This window comes from Tachysurus vachellii, chromosome 21 (assembly GCF_030014155.1).
Source record: "Tachysurus vachellii isolate PV-2020 chromosome 21, HZAU_Pvac_v1, whole genome shotgun sequence".
Classification (NCBI taxonomy): Eukaryota; Metazoa; Chordata; class Actinopteri; order Siluriformes; family Bagridae; genus Tachysurus; species Tachysurus vachellii.
In genome coordinates, this window is record NC_083480.1 from 2,527,884 (window position 1) to 2,547,603 (window position 19,720).

General features: G+C 44.1%; 1 protein-coding gene across 2 annotated transcripts in view; it reads left to right on the plus strand.

The window, feature by feature from the left end:
* The first annotated feature begins 1,471 nt into the window (after positions 1–1,471).
* LOC132864222 (cell death-inducing p53-target protein 1-like) overlaps positions 1,472–19,720 on the plus strand; it is an 18,586-nt gene continuing 337 nt past the window's right edge. Inside the window, exons 1-5 of one of the 2 annotated variants that reach the window (XM_060897538.1) lie at positions 1,472–1,611; positions 10,767–10,900; positions 12,499–12,645; positions 14,430–14,703; positions 18,476–19,720. The exon at positions 18,476–19,720 is cut by the window's right edge and continues 337 nt beyond it. In XM_060897538.1, the coding sequence (XP_060753521.1) occupies positions 10,816–10,900; positions 12,499–12,645; positions 14,430–14,703; positions 18,476–18,587 (618 nt within the window). In that variant the 5' untranslated portion in view covers positions 1,472–1,611; positions 10,767–10,815 and the 3' untranslated portion in view covers positions 18,588–19,720. The remainder of the gene's footprint in view (positions 1,612–10,766; positions 10,901–12,498; positions 12,646–14,429; positions 14,704–18,475) is intronic. The other variant, XM_060897539.1, reaches the window with a different exon arrangement.

A 19,720-nucleotide genomic window follows, 5' to 3' on the forward strand; every position in this document is an offset into this window, starting at 1 on the left:
GTGTATTACAGTGATGTGTGTGAGCTGGTGACAGTACAGTGTATTACAGTGATGTGTGTGAGCTGGTGACAGTACAGTGTATTACAGTGATGTGTGTGAGCTGGTGACAGTACAGTGTATTACAGTGACGTGTGAGCTGGTGACAGTACAGTGTATTACAGTGATGTGTGTGAGCTGGTGACAGTACAGTGTATTACAGTGATGTGTGTGAGCTGGTGACAGTACAGTGTATTACAGTGATGTGTGAGCTGGTGACAGTACAGTGTATTACAGTGATGTGTGAGCTGGTGACAGTACAGTGTATTACAGTGATGTGTGTGAGCTGGTGACAGTACAATGTATTACAGTGATGTGTGAGCTGGTGACAGTACAGTGTATTACAGTGGTGTGTGTGAGCTGGTGACAGTACAGTGTATTACAGTGATGTGTGAGCTGGTGACAGTACAGTGTATTACAGTGATGTGTGAGCTGGTGACAGTACAGTGTATTACAGTGATGTGTGAGCTGGTGACAGTACAGTGTATTACAGTGGTGTGTGAGAGCTGGTGACAGTACAGTGTATTACAGTGATGTGTGAGCTGGTGACAGTACAGTGTATTACAGTGGTGTGTGTGAGCTGGTGACAGTACAGTGTATTACAGTGATGTGTGAGCTGGTGACAGTACAGTGTATTACAGTGATGTGTGAGCTGGTGACAGTACAGTGTATTACAGTGATGTGTGTGAGCTGGTGACAGTACAGTGTATTACAGTGATGTGTGAGCTGGTGACAGTACAGTGTATTACAGTGATGTGTGAGCTGGTGACAGTACAGTTTATTACAGTGATGTGTGTGAGCTCGTGACAGTACAGTGTATTACAGTGGTGTGTGAGAGCTGGTGACAGTACAGTGTATTACAGTGATGTGTGAGCTGGTGACAGTACAGTGTATTACAGTGGTGTGTGTGAGCTGGTGACAGTACAGTGTATTACAGTGGTGTGTGAGCTGGTGACAGTACAGTGTATTACAGTGATGTGTGTGAGCTGGTGACAGTACAGTTTATTACAGTGATGTGTGTGAGCTCGTGACAGTACAGTGTATTACAGTGATGTGTGAGCTGGTGACAGTACAGTGTATTACAGTGATGTGTGAGCTGGTGACAGTACAGTGTATTACAGTGATGTGTGAGCTGGTGACAGTACAGTGTATTACAGTGATGTGTGAGCTGGTGACAGTACAGTGTATTACAGTGATGTGTGAGCTGGTGACAGTACAGTGTTAGTGTTATTTATGTCTGTACTTTTGAGAATCACAAACTGCTGGAACCAAATTCCTTGTATGTGTTAACACACTTGGCCAATAAATCTGATTCTGATTCTGATAGAATAAAGGTGTATATAAAACCAACTGATACTAGAGCTCACTCTCCCCACACACCCATCACTCTCTCTCTCTCTCTCTCTCTCCCTCTCTCCCCTCCCTCCCTGTCTCTCCCTCCCCCTCTCTCTCCCTCGTTACGTCAGATCCTCCATTCGCAGCGGTGAATGTTATTGCAGAAGAGCTAACGGCTATCTGCTGAACGACTTCGCTAACTTCACTAAGCCAAAGTGTCTAAGCTCAGATACACCTCAGGTAACTGAACATCATCACTAATATTATTTATGATCAATAATTTGCTAGTATTTTTGTGTGGGAGTGAAAAGCGTGTGTAATCCCTGTCACTGGCCTGAGTTAGCTCACATCATCAGCACAGCCGTTATTTATTTATCATATCTACCTCTTCATCCACTCACTCACTCATTCATTCATTCGTTTATTTATTTATTTCTAAATGACTGCAGTGTATCAGCTTGTTTACTTGGCTAGTCTGAGGGAGTCTCTTATGCTACGTTTCAAATCAATACTAGACAGATTGTGTGTTGTGTAGTGGAGCTAGTGTGTGTTGTGTAGTGGAGCTAGTGTGTGTTGTGTAGTGGAGCTAGTGTGTATTGTGTAGTGGAGCTAGTGTGTATTGTGTAGTGGAGCTAGTGTGTGTGTTGTGTAGTGGAGCTAGTGTGTATTGTGTAGTGGAGCTAGTGTGTGTGTGTTGTGTAGTGGAGCTAGTGTGTATTGTGTAGTGGAGCTAGTGTGTGTGTGTATTGTGTAGTGAAGCTAGTGTGTATTGTGTAGTGGAGCTAGTGTGTGTGTTGTGTAGTGGAGCTAGTGTGTATTGTGTAGTGGAGCTAGTGTGTATTGTGTAGTGGAGCTAGTGTGTGTGTGTATTGTGTAGTGGAGCTAGTGTGTGTGTTGTGTAGTGGAGCTAGTGTGTGTGTGTGTGTGTGTGTGTGTGTGTGTGTTGTGTAGTGGAGCTAGTGTGTGTGTGTGTATGTGTGTTGTGTAGTGGAGCTAGTGTGTGTGGGTTGTGTAGTGGAGCTAGTGTGTGTGGGTTGTGTAGTGGAGCTAGTGTGTGTGTTGTGTAGTGGAGCTAGTGTGTGTGTTGTGTTGTGTAGTGGAGCTAGTGTGTTGTGTTGTGTAGTGGAGCTAGTGTGTTGTGTTGTGTAGTGGAGCTAGTGTGTGTTGTGTAGTGGAGCTAGTGTGTGTGTTGTGTAGTGGAGCTAGTGTGTTGTGTTGTGTATGTGTGTTGTGTAGTGGAGCTAGTGTGTGTGTGTGTATGTGTGTTGTGTAGTGGAGCTAGTGTGTGTGGGTTGTGTAGTGGAGCTAGTGTGTGTGTTGTGTAGTGGAGCTAGTGTGTGTGTTGTGTTGTGTAGTGGAGCTAGTGTGTTGTGTTGTGTAGTGGAGCTAGTGTGTTGTGTTGTGTAGTGGAGCTAGTGTGTTGTGTTGTGTAGTGGAGCTAGTGTGTGTTGTGTAGTGGAGCTAGTGTGTTGTGTTGTGTAGTGGAGCTAGTGTGTGTGTGTGTGTGTGTGTTGTGTAGTGGAGCTAGTGTTTGTGTGTGTTGTGTAGTGGAGCTAGTGTGTGTGTGTGTTGTGTAGTGGAGCTAGTGTGTGTGTGTGTTGTGTAGTGGATCTAGTGTGTGTGTGTTGTGTAGTGGAGCTAGTGTGTGTTTGTTGTGTAGTGGAGCTAGTGTGTGGGTTGTGTAGTGGAGCTAGTGTCTGTGTGTGTGTTGTGTAGTGGAGCTACTGTGTGTGGGTTGTGTAGTGGAGCTAGTGTCTGTGTGTGTGTTGTGTAGTGGAGCTAGTGTGTTGTGCAGTGGAGCTAGTGTGTGTGTTGTGTAGTGGAGCTAGTGTGTGTGTGTTGTGTAGTGGAGCTAGTGTGTGTGTGTTGTGTAGTGGAGCTAGTGTGTGTGTTGTGTAGTGGAGCTAGTGTGTGTGTTGTGTAGTGGAGCTAGTGTGTGTGTTGTGTAGTGGAGCTAGTGTGTGTGTTGTGTAGTGGAGCTAGTGTGTGTGTTGTGTAGTGGAGCTAGTGTGTGTGTTGTGTAGTGGAGCTAGTGTGTTGTGTTGTGTAGTGGAGCTAGTGTGTTGTGTTGTGTAGTGGAGCTAGTGTGTTGTGTAGTGGAGCTAGTGTGTGTGTTGTGTAGTGGAGCTAGTGTGTGTGTTGTGTAGTGGAGCTAGTGTGTTGTGTTGTGTAGTGGAGCTGTTGTGTTGTGTAGTGGAGCTAGTGTGTTGTGTGTGTAGTGGAGCTAGTGTGTTGTGTTGTGTAGTGGAACTAGTGTTTGTGTTGTGTAGTGTAGTGGAGCTTGTGTGTGTGTTGTGTAGTGGAGCTAGTGTGTGTGTTGTGTAGTGTAGTGGAGCTTGTGTGTGTGTTGTGTAGTGGAGATAGTGTGTGTGTTGTTGTTGAGCTTGTGTGTTGTGTTGGGTAGTGGCTCTTTTGGGTTGTGTTGTGTAGTGGAGCTAGTGTGTGTGTGTTGTAGTGGAGCTAGTGTTTTGTGTTGTGGTAAGTGGAGCTAGTGTGTGTGTGTGTGTGCTGTGTGTTTGTGTAGTGGAGCTAGTGTTTGTGTGTGTTGGTGTAGTGAGCTAGTGTGTGGTGTGTGTTTTGTGTAGTGGAGCTAGTGTGTGTGTGTGTGTTGTGTAGTGGAGCTAGTGTGTGTGTGTTGTGTAGTGGAGCTAGTGTGTATTGTGTAGTGGAGCTAGTGTGTGTGTTGTGTAGTGGAGCTAGTCTGTGTGTGTTGTGTAGTGGAGCTACTGTGTGTGGGTTGTGTAGTGGAGCTAGTGTCTGTGTGTGTGTTGTGTAGTGGAGCTAGTGTGTTGTGCAGTGGAGCTAGTGTGTGTGTTGTGTAGTGGAGCTAGTGTGTGTGTGTTGTGTAGTGGAGCTAGTGTGTGTGTGTTGTGTAGTGGAGCTAGTGTGTGTGTTGTGTAGTGGAGCTAGTGTGTGTGTTGTGTAGTGGAGCTAGTGTGTGTGTTGTGTAGTGGAGCTAGTGTGTGTGTTGTGTAGTGGAGCTAGTGTGTGTGTGTGTGTGTTGTGTAGTGGAGCTAGTGTGTGTGTTGTGTAGTGGAGCTAGTGTGTTGTGTTGTGTAGTGGAGCTAGTCTGTTGTGTGTGTAGTGGAGCTAGTGTGTTGTGTGTGTAGTGGAGCTAGTGTGTTGTGTTGTGTAGTGGAGCTAGTGTGTATTGTGTAGTGGAGCTAGTGTGTGTGTTGTGTAGTGGAGCTAGTGTGTGTGTTGTGTAGTGGAGCTAGTGTGTTGTGTTGTGTAGTGGAGCTAGTGTGTTGTGTTGTGTAGTGGAGCTAGTGTGTTGTGTTGTGTAGTGGAGCTAGTGTGTTGTGTTGTGTAGTGGAGCTAGTGTGTTGTGTTGTGTAGTGGAGCTAGTGTGTGTGTTGTGTAGTGGAGCTAGTGTGTTGTGTTGTGTAGTGGAGCTAGTCTGTTGTGTGTGTAGTGGAGCTAGTCTGTTGTGTGTGTAGTGGAGCTAGTGTGTTGTGTTGTGTAGTGGAGCTAGTCTGTTGTGTGTGTAGTGGAGCTAGTCTGTTGTGTGTGTAGTGGAGCTAGTGTGTTGTGTGTGTAGTGGAGCTAGTGTGTTGTGTTGTGTAGTGGAGCTAGTGTGTTGTGTTGTGTAGTGGAACTAGTGTGTGTGTTGTGTAGTGTAGTGGAGCTTGTGTGTGTGTTGTGTAGTGGAGCTAGTGTGTGTGTTGTGTAGTGTAGTGGAGCTAGTGTGTGTGTTGTGTAGTGGAGCTAGTGTGTTGTGTTGTGTAGTGGAGCTAGTGTGTTGTGTTGTGTAGTGGAGCTAGTCTGTTGTGTGTGTAGTGGAGCTAGTGTGTTGTGTGTGTAGTGGAGCTAGTGTGTTGTGTTGTGTAGTGGAGCTAGTGTGTGTGTTGTGTAGTGTAGTGGAGCTAGTGTGTGTGTTGTGTAGTGGAGCTAGTGTGTGTGTTGTGTAGTGTAGTGGAGCTAGTGTGTGTGTTGTGTAGTGGAGCTAGTGTGTGTGTTTTGTGTAGTGGAGCTAGTGTGTGTGTTGTGTAGTGGAGCTAGTGTGTGTGTTGTGTAGTGGAGCTAGTGTGTGTGTGTTGTGTAGTGGAGCTAGTGTCTGTGTGTGTGTTGTGTAGTGGAGCTAGTGTGTGTGTTGTGTAGTGGAGCTAGTGTGTGTGTTGTGTAGTGGAGCTAGTGTGTGTGTTGTGTAGTGGAGCTAGTGTGTGTGTTGTGTAGTGGAGCTAGTGTGTGTGTTGTGTAGTGGAGCTAGTGTGTGTGTTGTGTAGTGTAGTGGAGCTAGTGTGTGTGTTGTGTAGTGTAGTGGAGCTAGTGTGTGTGTTGTGTAGTGGAGCTAGTGTGTATTGTGTAGTGGAGCTAGTGTGTATTGTGTAGTGGAGCTAGTGTGTAGTGGAGCTAGTGTGTATTGTGTAGTGGAGCTAGTGTGTGTGTTGTGTAGTGGAGCTAGTGTGTGTGTTGTGTAGTGGAGCTAGTGTGTGTGTTGTGTAGTGGAGCTAGTGTGTGTTGTGTAGTGGAGCTAGTGTGTGTGTTGTGTAGTGGAGCTAGTGTGTGTGTTGTGTAGTGGAGCTAGTGTGTGTGTTGTGTAGTGGAGCTAGTGTGTGTGTTGTGTAGTGGAGCTAGTGTGTGTGTTGTGTAGTGGAGCTAGTGTGTGTGTTGTGTAGTGGAGCTAGTGTGTGTGTTGTGTAGTGGAGCTAGTGTGTGTGTTGTGTAGTGGAGCTAGTGTGTGTGTTGTGTAGTGGAGCTAGTGTGTGTGTTGTGTAGTGGAGCTAGTGTGTGTGTTGTGTAGTGTAGTGGAGCTTGTGTGTGTGTTGTGTAGTGGAGCTAGTGTGTGTGTTGTGTAGTGTAGTGGAGCTTGTGTGTGTGTTGTGTAGTGGAGATAGTGTGTGTGTTGTGTAGTGGCGCTAGTGTGTGTGTTGTGTAGTGGAGCTAGTGTGTGTGTGTGTGTGTGTTGTGTAGTGGAGCTAGTGTGTGTGTTGTGTAGTGGAGCTAGTGTGTGTGTTGTGTAGTGGAGCTAGTGTGTGTGTTGTGTAGTGTAGTGGAGCTAGTGTGTGTGTTGTGTAGTGGAGCTAGTGTGTGTGTTGTGTAGTGGAGCTAGTGTGTGTGTTTTGTGTAGTGGAGCTAGTGTGTGTGTTGTGTAGTGGAGCTAGTGTGTGTGTTGTGTAGTGGAGCTAGTGTCTGTGTGTGTGTTGTGTAGTGGAGCTAGTGTGTGTGTTGTGTAGTGGAGCTAGTGTGTGTGTTGTGTAGTGGAGCTAGTGTGTGTGTTGTGTAGTGGAGCTAGTGTGTGTGTTGTGTAGTGGAGCTAGTGTGTGTGTTGTGTAGTGGAGCTAGTGTGTGTGTTGTGTTGTGTAGTGGAGCTAGTGTGTGTGTTGTGGAGCTAGTGTGTGTGTTGTGTAGTGTAGTGGAGCTAGTGTGTGTGTTGTGTAGTGGAGCTAGTGTGTGTGTTGTGGAGCTAGTGTGTGTGTTGTGTAGTGTAGTGGAGCTAGTGTGTGTGTTGTGTAGTGGAGCTAGTGTGTGTGTTGTGTAGTGGAGCTAGTGTGTGTGTTGTGTAGTGGAGCTAGTGTGTGTGTTGTGTAGTGGAGCTAGTGTGTGTTGTGTAGTGGAGCTAGTGTGTGTTGTGTAGTGGAGCTAGTGTGTTGTGTTGTGGAGCTAGTGTGTGTGTTGTGTAGTGTAGTGGAGCTAGTGTGTGTGTTGTGTAGTGGAGCTAGTGTGTGTGTTGTGTAGTGTAGTGGAGCTAGTGTGTGTTGTGTAGTGGAGCTAGTGTGTGTTGTGTAGTGGAGCTAGTGTGTGGGCTTTACACCAGTGATGTTAGCTAGGTGGCTAATCACACTAATCCTCTATAGCTGTATGCTAACCTGCTAACTAGCGGGTGGCCTTTGTATTTTAAGCCGTTTTGCAAACTGAATGTTATTTTCATGTTGTTTCTTTACAGCTGTCAAAGCAACTGTTTACATAAACAGGGTTACAGAATTCAGGGTTGTGATGATTGCTAATGTGTCTGGAGTGAGATTTTCCTTTTCCTTATTTTATTTTACCTGTCTGAAGTACAAGTACAAATTACAGGCTGTTACCACAGTTTTGTCCATAACGTCTCAGACTGTTACCACAGTTTTGTCCATAACGTCTCAGACTGTTACCACAGTTTTGTCCATAACGTCTCAGACTGTTACCACAGTTTTGTCCATAACGTCTCAGACTGTTACCACAGTTTTGTCCATAACGTCTCAGACTGTTACCACAGTTTTGTCCATAACGTCTCAGACTGTTACCACAGTTTTGTCCATAACGTCTCAGACTGTTACCACAGTTTTGTCCATAACGTCTCGGACTGTTACCACAGTTTTGTCCATAACGTCTCAGACTGTTACCACAGTTTTGTCCATAACGTCTCAGACTGTTACCACAGTTTTGTCCATAACGTCTCGGACTGTTACCACAGTTTGTCCATAACGTCTCGGACTGTTACCACAGTTTGTCCATAACGTCTCGGACTGTTACCACAGTTTGTTTATAACGTCTCGGACTGTTACCACAGTTTGTCCATAACGTCTCGGACTGTTACCACAGTTTGTCCATAACGTCTCGAACTGTTACCACAGTTTGTCCATAACGTCTCGGACTGTTACCACAGTTTGTCCATAACGTCTCGAACTGTTACCACAGTTTGTCCATAACGTCTTGGACTGTTACCACAGTTTGTCCATAACGTCTCGGACTGTTACCACAGTTTGTCCATAACGTCTCGGACTGTTACCACAGTTTGTTTATAACGTCTCGGACTGTTACCACAGTTTGTCCATAACGTCTCGGACTGTTACCACAGTTTGTCCATAACGTCTCGAACTGTTACCACAGTTTGTCCATAACGTCTCGGACTGTTACCACAGTTTGTCCATAACGTCTCGGACTGTTACCACAGTTTGTCCATAACGTCTCGAACTGTTACCACAGTTTGTCCATAACGTCTTGGACTGTTACCACAGTTTGTCCATAACGTCTCGAACTGTTACCACAGTTTGTCCATAACGTCTTGGACTGTTACCACAGTTTGTCCATAACGTCTCGGACTGTTACCACAGTTTGTCCATAACGTCTCGAACTGTTACCACAGTTTGTCCATAACGTCTCTGTATGCTGTAGCTTTACAGTTTCCATTCACTGGAACTCAGAGACTCGATCCCTGTTCCATCATGACAATGTCCCTGTACACAACAGAGCTCCATGAAGACATGGTGTGTGAAGGTTGGACTGGAAGATCTGGAGTGTCCTGCACTGAGCCCTGACTCTGACTCAACCCCACTGAACACCGACTGAACCCCAGACCTCCTCACTCTTACACCATCAGTGTCTGATCTCACTAATGCTCTTGTAGCTGAATGAACACAAATCCACACAGACACTACAACATCTAGTGGAAAGACTTCACAGAACAGAAGAGGGAATAAATCTGGATTGAAATGTTTCAGGACATATGAACGTAAACTTTAGGCCATTTAGTGTAACTTCTCTTTCCTGTTGTTTTCAGAAGAAATTCTAATTCGACTGTTTGAATGATGGAGTGTATAGTGCAGTGGGTCTGTGAACTGGGTTGGAAATGGTTTAAACTGGTAGAAGGAGCAGAGTCAGTGTAGGAGCTCGAGGGTGAGCATTTTGTCCATTCAGAAACACCCATATGTTTGGTAGTAGATATTTTACTGGCTAGATCTGTTTTTTTTTCCATCACAACACTATAAACAGAACCAGATCTCAGCTTTCTGGTCCTCCAGGTTCCAGATAAACAGGAAGAATAGTAGAAAGTTCTACTTACGGTTCCTGAAGATGGACCAGTCAGATCACTGTGGATGGTAAAACGTCCATTAGAAACCATGGGGACGACTTTGAACCGCAGTCAATATGAACAGTTTTGCACTGGAGACTCCATCAGTGATCAGTTCTTCATCACTTTAACAAGACAGACTTCATCTTCAAACTAAAATGAGCTGCACTTTTAGTTGAGTCACACGAGGATGAGGTCTCAGGGAGGTTTTCCTCACCACTCTCATCTCTAACAACCTCATTATGGAACAATTTAAATGTATAGGTCTCGAGTGGCATCCAGAAATATATGTCCAGAGTCCTTGTATGGTCCTTTGTAGGGACAGAGACAGTTTTACCTGAGTTTCACCAAATGAATGAGATCTTTGATCCCTGAGATCAAGACCCCTACACAAGGTAATATCAAGGTCAAGTGATTGATATAGATTTCCTTCCTTTCTGTTTGTCTCAGAGATTCTTACAGCTTCATGTTTTGGGATTCAAGGCCCTTAACCTTCAGTTGCGCGATTGTATAAATGAGATAAATGTAGGCTGCTCTAGATAAAGGTTAAAAAATAATGTCTTGCTAGCTAAGAGTTTCACTATCAGTCCATCTGTTGGGAGATTCTTGTTAGTTGAAGTTGTTAGTTGAAGTTCAAGTTAGTAAATAATGACTTTGTGCTGCTAGATGAACCGATTACACGAGCCGACTACAAACAGTTCTGCTCCGTGTCAGAGATGTATACATTTACTTATTACATTTATAACCTACAGATGTTAGAGCAACGTACAAAAGTGCTTTTGAGTCTCTATCGATGAATATATTAACACTGGTTCACTAGGTTACAGACTTAGGACACCGTCAAACTGTGTTAAGGGTTTGGCAGGTCTTCACCCATCATTTAAAGATATCCAGTGACTCAGCTGTTCGGACATCTAGGTGAAGTTCATTCCACCACCTCGGTGATAGAACAGAGGAGAGTCTTGCTGTATACCTCCCTCTTACCCTGAGAGATGGTGGGACCAGTGGAGCAGTGCTGTAGATCTGAGGGTGTGAGGTGCAGTGTGAGGAGTGATAAGTGATAAGCAGCTTTGTAGGCAAGCATCAGTGTTTCGAATCTGATGTGTTCAGCTACGAGAAGCCAGCGAGGAGAGCAGCAGTGGGGTGAAGTGGAGAACTTCGGCAGGTTGAAAACAAATCATGCAGCTGAATTTTGGATCATTTGCAGAGGACAAATTGTGTTTAGAGGTAGACCTGACAGCAGTGAATTGAAGTAGTCCAGTCTTGAAATGACAGCTGATTTTCCATGATTACTCCAAGGTTGTGAGCTGTGACTGAAGGGAAGATCAGATTGTAGTGCAGGGATATTACAAGAGTTCAGTAGTCCAGATATGCCATACAATGTGAATGGGGCTGATATAAAAGGCATTTTGTAAGACATCGCACCAACTAGAGTGTCCTCGAACTTCTTAAAAGTCTCAACCAGCGTCAGCACCTGGTAGCCCCACCCCTTGTCCTCTGAGCGTCGAGTGCATGAGTTTCCAATTGATCATATGAATCGTCCAAGTTCTTTACGTACACTTCTTTTTCTTGTTTGAGTTGTCAGTAGAGTGAACACGTTACTGTCCTGTTTGTCATTCCTCAGAACGTGAGGGTGATCTGATCCCATCTAAATCCAGCTCCTGAGCAGCAGCATGTCCAGCGACCCCCCGCCACCCTACCCAGGGGGCCCCAGTGCCCCTCTTATAGAGGAAAAGAACGGACAGCCTACAGTCTCTGGTAAAGCTCTTCTTCTTTTCTTTACATATACACTCCTTTACTTATATATCAACATGATTGTGAAGTTGTTGAGTAGGGAATTTTGATCTGAGACATGAAGAATAAAGCTCGACACCTTCATGACTTTATAATTAAACACCAGAAAAACAAAATGTGAAAGACAAAAAAGAAAAAAAAACAAATATATAGTGTATATATATATGTATGTATATGTATATATGTATGTATATATACATATACACACACACACACACACACACACTCACCAGCCACTTTATTAGGTACACCTGTCCAACTGCTCGTTAACGCAAATTTCTAATCAGCCAATCACATGGCAGCAACTCAATGCATTTAGGCATGTAGAGATGGTCAAGACGATCTGCTGCAGTTCAAACCAAGCGTCAGAATGGGGAAGAAAGGTGATTTAAGTGACTTTGAACATGGCATGGTTGTTGGTGTCAGACGGGCTGGTCTGAGTATTTCAGAAACTGCTGATCTACTGGGATTTTCACACACAACCATCTCTAGTGTTTACAGAGAATGATCCGAAAAAGAGAAAATATCCAGTGAGGGCAGTTCTGTGGGCACAAATGCCTTGTTGATGCCAGAGGTCAGAGGAGAATGGCCAGACTGGTTCGAGCTGATAGAAAGGCAACAGTAACTCAAATAACCACTCGTTACAACCGAGAGCATCTCTGAACGCACAACACGTCGAACCTTGAGGCGGATGGGCTACAGCAGCAGAAGACCACACCGGTACTAGTAAGGTGTACCTAATAAAGTGGCCGGTGCGTCTATATATATAAAATTAGAAATAAATAAATATATATATTTATATGTATATATGTAGAAATTTATTACCAAAACAATCACATGATGGACTCTTCTGCCTCTGACCTATATTTTATTGATATTATCAGACAGGGGTATTGTTCAGTTAGGCCTTTAAAGAAGTATTTATAAAACCAGAAGGTGTGTAGAATTTTTTTTAATCTCAAATGAATTTGAAACAACTCATATAGATTTTTAATGCGCTTGCTATAGAATGTTATACTTTAAAAAAAATTACTATCGAAAATATTTCTAATTAAATGTAATGAATTAATTGTGTTGGATTATTTTCTTAATTGCTAATATATATTTAAACATTTATTTATTTGTTTAGTTAGTGTTCAGGTTTATTTTCTCATGTATTTTTAAATATATTTTTATTAACTTATTTATCTATGTATACTGTTGCTACTGCCATGTATAATAAACAGTAAGAAACAAACACTACATTTTGACTAAAAATCCTTCAACAATCCGCTTGTCTAATGTCCGTCCTGCAACTGTGGATGGTATCTGAATGTATCATGAGCGAAAACAAACGAAGTGTTTTAAAACACTGTCCAATTGTAATTAGTATAAAAAGATTTGTAAAGTGTTGTGTGGCGTCCAAAATCTCAAAACTTGAAATAATTTTTGCTATTTTCCATCTCACCTACACCCTGGAGTTTGAATACTGCTGCATTAGAGACTGTAAACACTGTCATTTGTGTTTATAGTCAAGATATTGTCAATCGTATGTCATCAAGTTGTACTAATTTGTACCGCAGGTTCAGCCCCGGTGATGAGCGAACCCCCACACGGACACCTGCTGCCTCCAGAGTATGGCCCTCCACCTTACGAGGCCACCATGCAGCCTGGCTTTGTGCCCCCACACGTCCCAGGTGAGGGTCCTATGCCCATGCCACACCTGCATGGTAAGCCTGCCACCTTCTGCTACTGATGTTCATCACACTGAGAACCCTAATCATGAGAACAGTCCAGGGCTCACACACTGAAGCCTTGTGCAGTCAGGTCGTTCTGTCCTACTGTGTTTGTCTCAAACGGATGACTAACCTATCACAGAAGAAAAGAAAACTTTAACTACACATCCTTCCCTCACTCCCTAGATAGGGAATAGGGTGCTATTTACAAATGGCTACTGGTGTGTAATATATACAGTGAAATTCTGTACAAACAGAGCAATCCAACACAGAAACTAGGTTAAAACAAGGTCTATCACAGGCAGAGGATCAAACAGAAGAGTAAACCATCTGTAAGTCACAGTGCACAACAGTTCAAACGCAAGACAGAAGGCTGAAGAGGTTTAAGTGCTCGTCGGAAACACATTCACCCAATAGCACGGGGAAAATGTGGAGCATGGCGTATAAAACTGTGATCCTCAAATAATAACTGTGAACGGGAAGATGACGTAGTCGGAGGTGGGCCTGGAAAAAAAAGGAAACAGACACAAAAGACCCCAAAACACCACCAACATAGACAGAATAAAACACATGGAATAAAATTAGGCAGATGAGGACATAACACAGTGTACAAGAAACCTGGTCACACACTAAACAACAGAGACAGGACTACACACTGACTGGTTTAACAAGCTCACAAATTCAGTAGCACAAATATACTAGATCGTACATCTGTGTCTTAGAATTTAGAAACTACTAATGAAATGACTTAAAGAAAAAAAATCAAAGCACTTTAGGGACGTACAACACTAATTAAAGGCTGAAAAACAAAATGCTTCCTAAACAATCATGTCATTAGCCGTGTTAACATGCTGACTAATTATCTGTTAATAATCCCACTGATTATTTGTTCAGAATAAAACACGTCCGCGTGTCGAGGCCAGTTCCAATTAACGTCCATGAAATGATCTATTAAACTGGAGACTGATAGTCGTGTAAATCTTCCTGCCGTTTCCTTATCAGAATCAGTGTGTGTAACACTGTGCTTTAAAAATATACCTTTTTGTAATATACTGATTCTTAATCTACGTCATCTGTCATTTTTAGCTTGTCAGTGTTGTAAAGCCCTGACATTCTAACACTGAGGTGTTACACATGACCAAACCTGTAGCTGTACTAAACACACAAAGTTTACTTTCTCCTACCTAAAACAGTGATAGCCAAATAAACATGGACTTCTCAAGACCCGTGAAGGTGTGCTGTGGTAACTGCCACCAAGATGCAGCAAGACGAGCTCCTGCAGCACAAACTGCTGAGAAAGTGACTGGTGACTCTGATAGAAAGAAGTCAGATCACACAGAACATCACAGCTTGCTGCATACGGAGCTGCAGAGTGTCAGATTGACCATGCTGACTCCTGTACACCACCCAAAGCTCCTACAACAGACACGTGAGCATCAGAACTGGACCTTGGAGCAATGGGAGAAGGAGCCCTGGTCTGATCAGTCACGTTTTCTTTTACATCACGTGTGAGTCACTTACCTGAGGACGAGACGGCACCAGGATGCACTGTGGGAAGAAGGTGAGGAGGCGGTGTGATGCTCTGGGCAATGTTCTGCTGGGAAACCTTGGGTCCTGCATTCATGTGGATGTGGACTCACACTCACACACTCACTCACACACACACACACACACACACACACACACACACACACACATTTAAGACCTTTAGGCTCTGAAACCAAAATTTAATATGATGTTTGAATTTGTGCTGTTCTGCCTATCTTCCTGTTTTTCAGCTGGCTTTCACCCTCCACCTGGACACTTCCCCCACCCCATGCCGGGGCAGTTTGCTCCAGGGCCTAGTCACTGTGGCCCATCTATGGGACACACGGCCACAGTGATCGGTCCTCTGGGCACAGCTACTACGGTGACTGTGCTGCAGGGTGAGATGTTCCAGTCAGCCCCGGTGCAGACGGTCTGCCCTCACTGCCAACAGGCCATCGTCACACGAATCAGCCATGACGTGGGCCTCATGAACACTCTCTTCTGTCTGTTCTGCTTCTTTGTGGGGTAAGTGGAAGGATCGGGTGCATGGTATGTTCTCCTTTTGAAGGAGCCTCAGAAATCTCAGTAACACTGGCAGCTCAAATCATCATCTGATGCTCAAATAAGGATTGAGAGGTTTAATCATGCATTGATACATGCACTGAAGAGAAAGGGCAGTGGTGGCTCAAGTGGTTAAGGCTCTGGGCTGTTGCATGAAGGATCAGGGTTCAAGCCCCAGCATTGCCAAGCTGCCACTGTTGGGCAATTGAGCAAGGCCCTTAACCCTCTCTGCTTCAGTGGCACTGTATCATATCTGCCCCTGTGCTTTATTGTGTATGTGGTGACTATAAAGGCTTCTATGCCTCAATTTCTTTCATAACTTTGATTATCTTGTAATAAGGATAGGTCTGGGTTATATTAGACATATATATAAGCCCTGTGATTTTCGGAGGAACTTGCAATGTTTCTAAACTACAGAGATTCAGGTCGAGATGCGTCATGTGACATCATAACACACATTCAGCTACAACCTTCTACAATACATGTGTGGAACATGAGTACAACTCTCACAGAAATATGTCTCACGGCTAGGACGTTTCATCACAGGAGCATCATTCACCAAAAATCAATCACAAATTCTGCAAAAAAAAGCTACAAAAATCAATTATGTAAGTAAACAATCAAGTCAGTGATGGATTTTTCCAGCATGTGTGAGAGCAACAAGGGGTTTCCTGTCTGGTCCAAAAGGAAGAATGTGTCACAACGCACACTGCACCACACACCCTGTTGTATGGGGTTGTGTAGCTGCAGACCGGTCAGCGAGTACACGCTCCACCATCCAACGGTCCTATAACACGCATGTGAGCATCGGAGCCTTAGAGCAGTACTCTTGCAGTACATTGAGAGTCTGGACTGTTTACCTGGGAAAGACATGAACTATGTCTATGAGAAGGCAAGCCGGTGGAGGGGGTATGGTCTGAGTGCTGGGAAACCCTGAGACTGGGGAGGCACGTGGACATCAGTGTGACACATGCAACCTACAGAAACATCATTGTGGTGCAAGTACATGGATCTGTCATGGCAGCGATCTTTAAGTCAAGAAGCTTTTAATGTCATTTCAACCATATATAGCTGACGCAGTACACAGTGAAATAAGACAACGTTTCTTTAGGACCAGGGTGCTACATAACACAAAGCTGTGAGCTGTATGGTCTGGTCTTTATCAGCAATCAGGTCTGTGCTGAACTCAGTGTTTACGATGACCCATTAGTTCCTCAGGAGCTCTCTATTGTACTATTATAATCTGTTGTATAAAGGACATTATTTACATTTACATTATTTACTGTAGAGTGTCACCCAAATGAGGATGAGGTTCCCTTCTGAGTCTGGTTCCTCTCAAGGTTTCTTCCTCATCTCATCTCAGGGAGTTTTTCCTTCCCGCCGTCGCCTCTGGCTTGCTCATTAGGGATAGGGATAAATATTCATTCATTCATTCATTCATTCACTCATTCATCTTCTACCGCTTATCCGAACTACCTCGGGTCACGGGGAGCCTGTGCCTATCTCAGGCGTCATCGGGCATCAAGGCAGGATACACCCTGGACGGAGTGCCAACCCATCGCAGGGCACACACACACACACACACACACTCTCATTCACTCACGCAATCACACACTACGGACAATTTTCCAGAGATGCCAATCAACCTACCATGCATGTCTTTGGACCGGGGTAGGAAACCGGAGTACCCGGAGGAAACCCCTGAGGCACGGGGAGAACATGCAAACTCCCAGGGATAAAAATATAGTATTTTAAATTTTAAGTTAATATTTTTTTAATTAATTGTAATCTTTAATTGTATATATTCATTTATTTATTTTATCCTTATTTTTTCTTCTTATTTTTATATATTTATTTCTTTTTCTCTTCTGTTTCAATACTTAAAGCGCTATACAAATAAATTAAATTGAACAAATACAGAGCTAATGACAAAGTAAGTTAGTCCTAGACACATAAAGTGCATCTGTGCAACCAGCAAGACAAAAGACAAAAAGACAGAGCAAACAAAAAATTACACACAAGACAATACACAAAAACAGCACAGACCAGTGTAAATACTGCATGTCCATATATGTATCAGTATCGTTTGTGCAGAAATACTAGAATGAACACATTAGTATTATAGCAATGACATGAGGTAATGTGAAAGACAGCATGCAGCTCAGTATCAGTTATTAAGGAGTCTGATGGCTTGTAGAAAGAAACTGTTACACAGTCTGGTCGTGAGGCTCGAATGCTTCGGTACCATTTTCCAGATGGCAGGAGGGTGAAGAGTGTTTGTGAGGTGAAGAGTGTGTGTGAGGGGTGTGTGGGGTGAACAGTGTGTGTGGGTTGAAAAGTGTGTGTGAGGGGTGTGTGGGGTGAACAGTATGTGTGAGGGGTGTGTGGGGTGAACAGTGCGTGTGAGGGGTGTGTGGGGTGAACAGTGCGTGTGAGGGGTGTGTGGGGTGAACAGTGTGTGTGAGGGCTGTGTGGGGTGAACAGTGTGTGTGAGGGTTGTGTGGGGTGAACAGTGTGTGTGGTCGTCCACAATGCTGTTGGCTTTGCGGATGCAGCGTGTGGTGTAAATGTCCATGATAGAGGGAAGAGAGACTCCAATGATCTTCTCAGATGTCCTCACTATCCGCTGCAGGGTCTTGCGATCCGAGATGGTGCAGTTCCCAAACCAGACAGTGATGCAGCTGCTCAGAATGCTCTCAATGGTCTCTCTGTAAAACGTAGTCAGGATGGGGGGAGGGAGATGTGCCTTTCTCAGCCTTGGTAAGAAGTAGAGAGGCTGCTGGGCTTTCTTGGTGATGGAGCTGGTGTTGAGTGACCAGGTGAAGTTCTCCGCTAGATGAACACCAAGAAATTTGGTCTCTACAGATAATCTGTGATGTTCAACAGAGAGTAGTCACTCTGTGCTCTCCTGAAGTCAACAACCATCTCTGTAATCTGTGAACTTGATGATATGGTTTAATCTGTGCATTGCTGCACAGTCGTGAGTCAGCAGAGTGAACAGCAGTGGGCTGAGCACACAGCCCTGAGGGGCTCCGGTGTTCAGTGTAGTGGTGCTGGAGATGCTGTTCCCTGATCCGGACTGACTGAGGTCTCCCAGTCAGGAAGTCCAGGATATAGTGGTGGATATAACACCAGACAGATATATATACCAGGATATAACACCAGACAGAGGTGTTGTGCCATTAGGCTCAGCTTCTCAATGAGGGATGATTGTGTTGAATGCTTAACTAAAGCTGTTCTGGCAGCAGCACCACACACACACAGCTGATGGTCAGAAGGTTTCGGATCTCTGAAGGGGAAACACCGGACTCCAAAAATAGACTTCATGTGAAAACTAGAATGAACTTCCTGTTTACAAACATCTGCACTTTTTCATCATGTAAGACTAGAAGGGAAATGATTTATTAGCACCTGGTGTCTCCCACATAAGGATGATGTTCCTCATGTAGTCTCAGGGAGGTTTCCCCTCACCATCCTCACCTCCGACTTCCTCATTAGGGACCAACTGGTGAATCTAGATCACTTATATCCTGTATTTATATACTGGATTTCTGTAAAGCTGCTTTGAGATAAATCCGTCCTGAGCTGAGGGTCTGGCTGTGATGGACCTGATTATTGAGCTGCTTCATTGTGACTGATCTAATCTCCATGCAGCATGATGATGATGATGATGAAGGCTCTTTGCTGCTCATGTGATGTCTCTTTAATGTTTATTTTCTCCCCTCATGTTTTGCAGCTGTGATCTTGGCTGCTGCTTGATCCCGTGTCTGATCGATGACCTCAAGGACGTGACGCACACTTGCCCCAACTGCAAGGGCTACATCTACACATACAAGCGCATCTGCTAACAGCAGCGTCCCCCGGCTGTCTCACCCTGGATGCACTCACACACCACTCTCAACACGCTGTTTTTCTCTTTCCCTTTTCCGCGCTTCATTTCCCTCATCTATTTCCATTCTGTTCTTGTTTTTACTACCTGCACATCCTCTAATGACTGTATATAACTATTTAAATGACTTAGAGTTAGTGCTACTACAAAATGAATTTAAAAATATATACTAGATAATTAGAAGACGCAAAAAAAAGAAGGGATGATGACGGTACATTTTATATAACTAAACGGAAGCATTTGTTGCTCGTCATGAAAGTGCTTTTAGGATTTTAGGTTAGTGGTGAAGTCACTTGATCTGATGTAGAACTGAAGTCCATTTCAGAGTGGATATCATTTTTATTGTAATGATTTTATTCTGATGTTCTGTATAATTCTACTAGCGCGCTAACGTGAAGGATTTTCATGTCCGTGTCTGTGAAAAATGACGGCCAAGGATTACGGTTTTAGTTGTAGGAAACCGTTGCTCCTTTTACACACCAACACTCACGCGGTTCTCTTCTCACAGCGACGGAACGTTCCGGCCATTTTTGTAATCAGGGCTAGTTTTGCGTTCAGGCGATTCATCATACTCGGTTCTAGTACACGGTCGTGTTGATTGTGCAATTTTACATGAATATTTCCAAAAGAAACATAATGCAAATATCCACATCGATTTTCCTTTATAATAAATAAATAATCGTTACATCTGAAGCTAGGTACGTCGTCTACTGCTGCGTCTGCCGTCTTACCAAACTGTGAATGTTGTTCTAAATAACTCTACTGCTCCTTCATCTGTACGGTGAAGCGCTTCGGTGTTGCTGCTGAGCCTCGACGTGCACGTTCACATTAATCTGGTTCCGGAAAGGGTTCAGTAAACATGGTGCAGCTCAGGACATCCGCTCAATCACAGGCTTTTACATCATTTACTCTGATACAATCGATAGGAAAGAGCATGTCTGAGGAAGAAGGTGATCATCAAACGCTGGCGTTCTGGAACATCTCTGTAGTCCGACCTCCTGAAAGCAGGTCATTTCTTTATCTTTAAATGATCAGTCTTTGCTTCAGTCAGACCCAGTTTTACAGACCTGTCCAGCTTTCACCTCCTTCGCT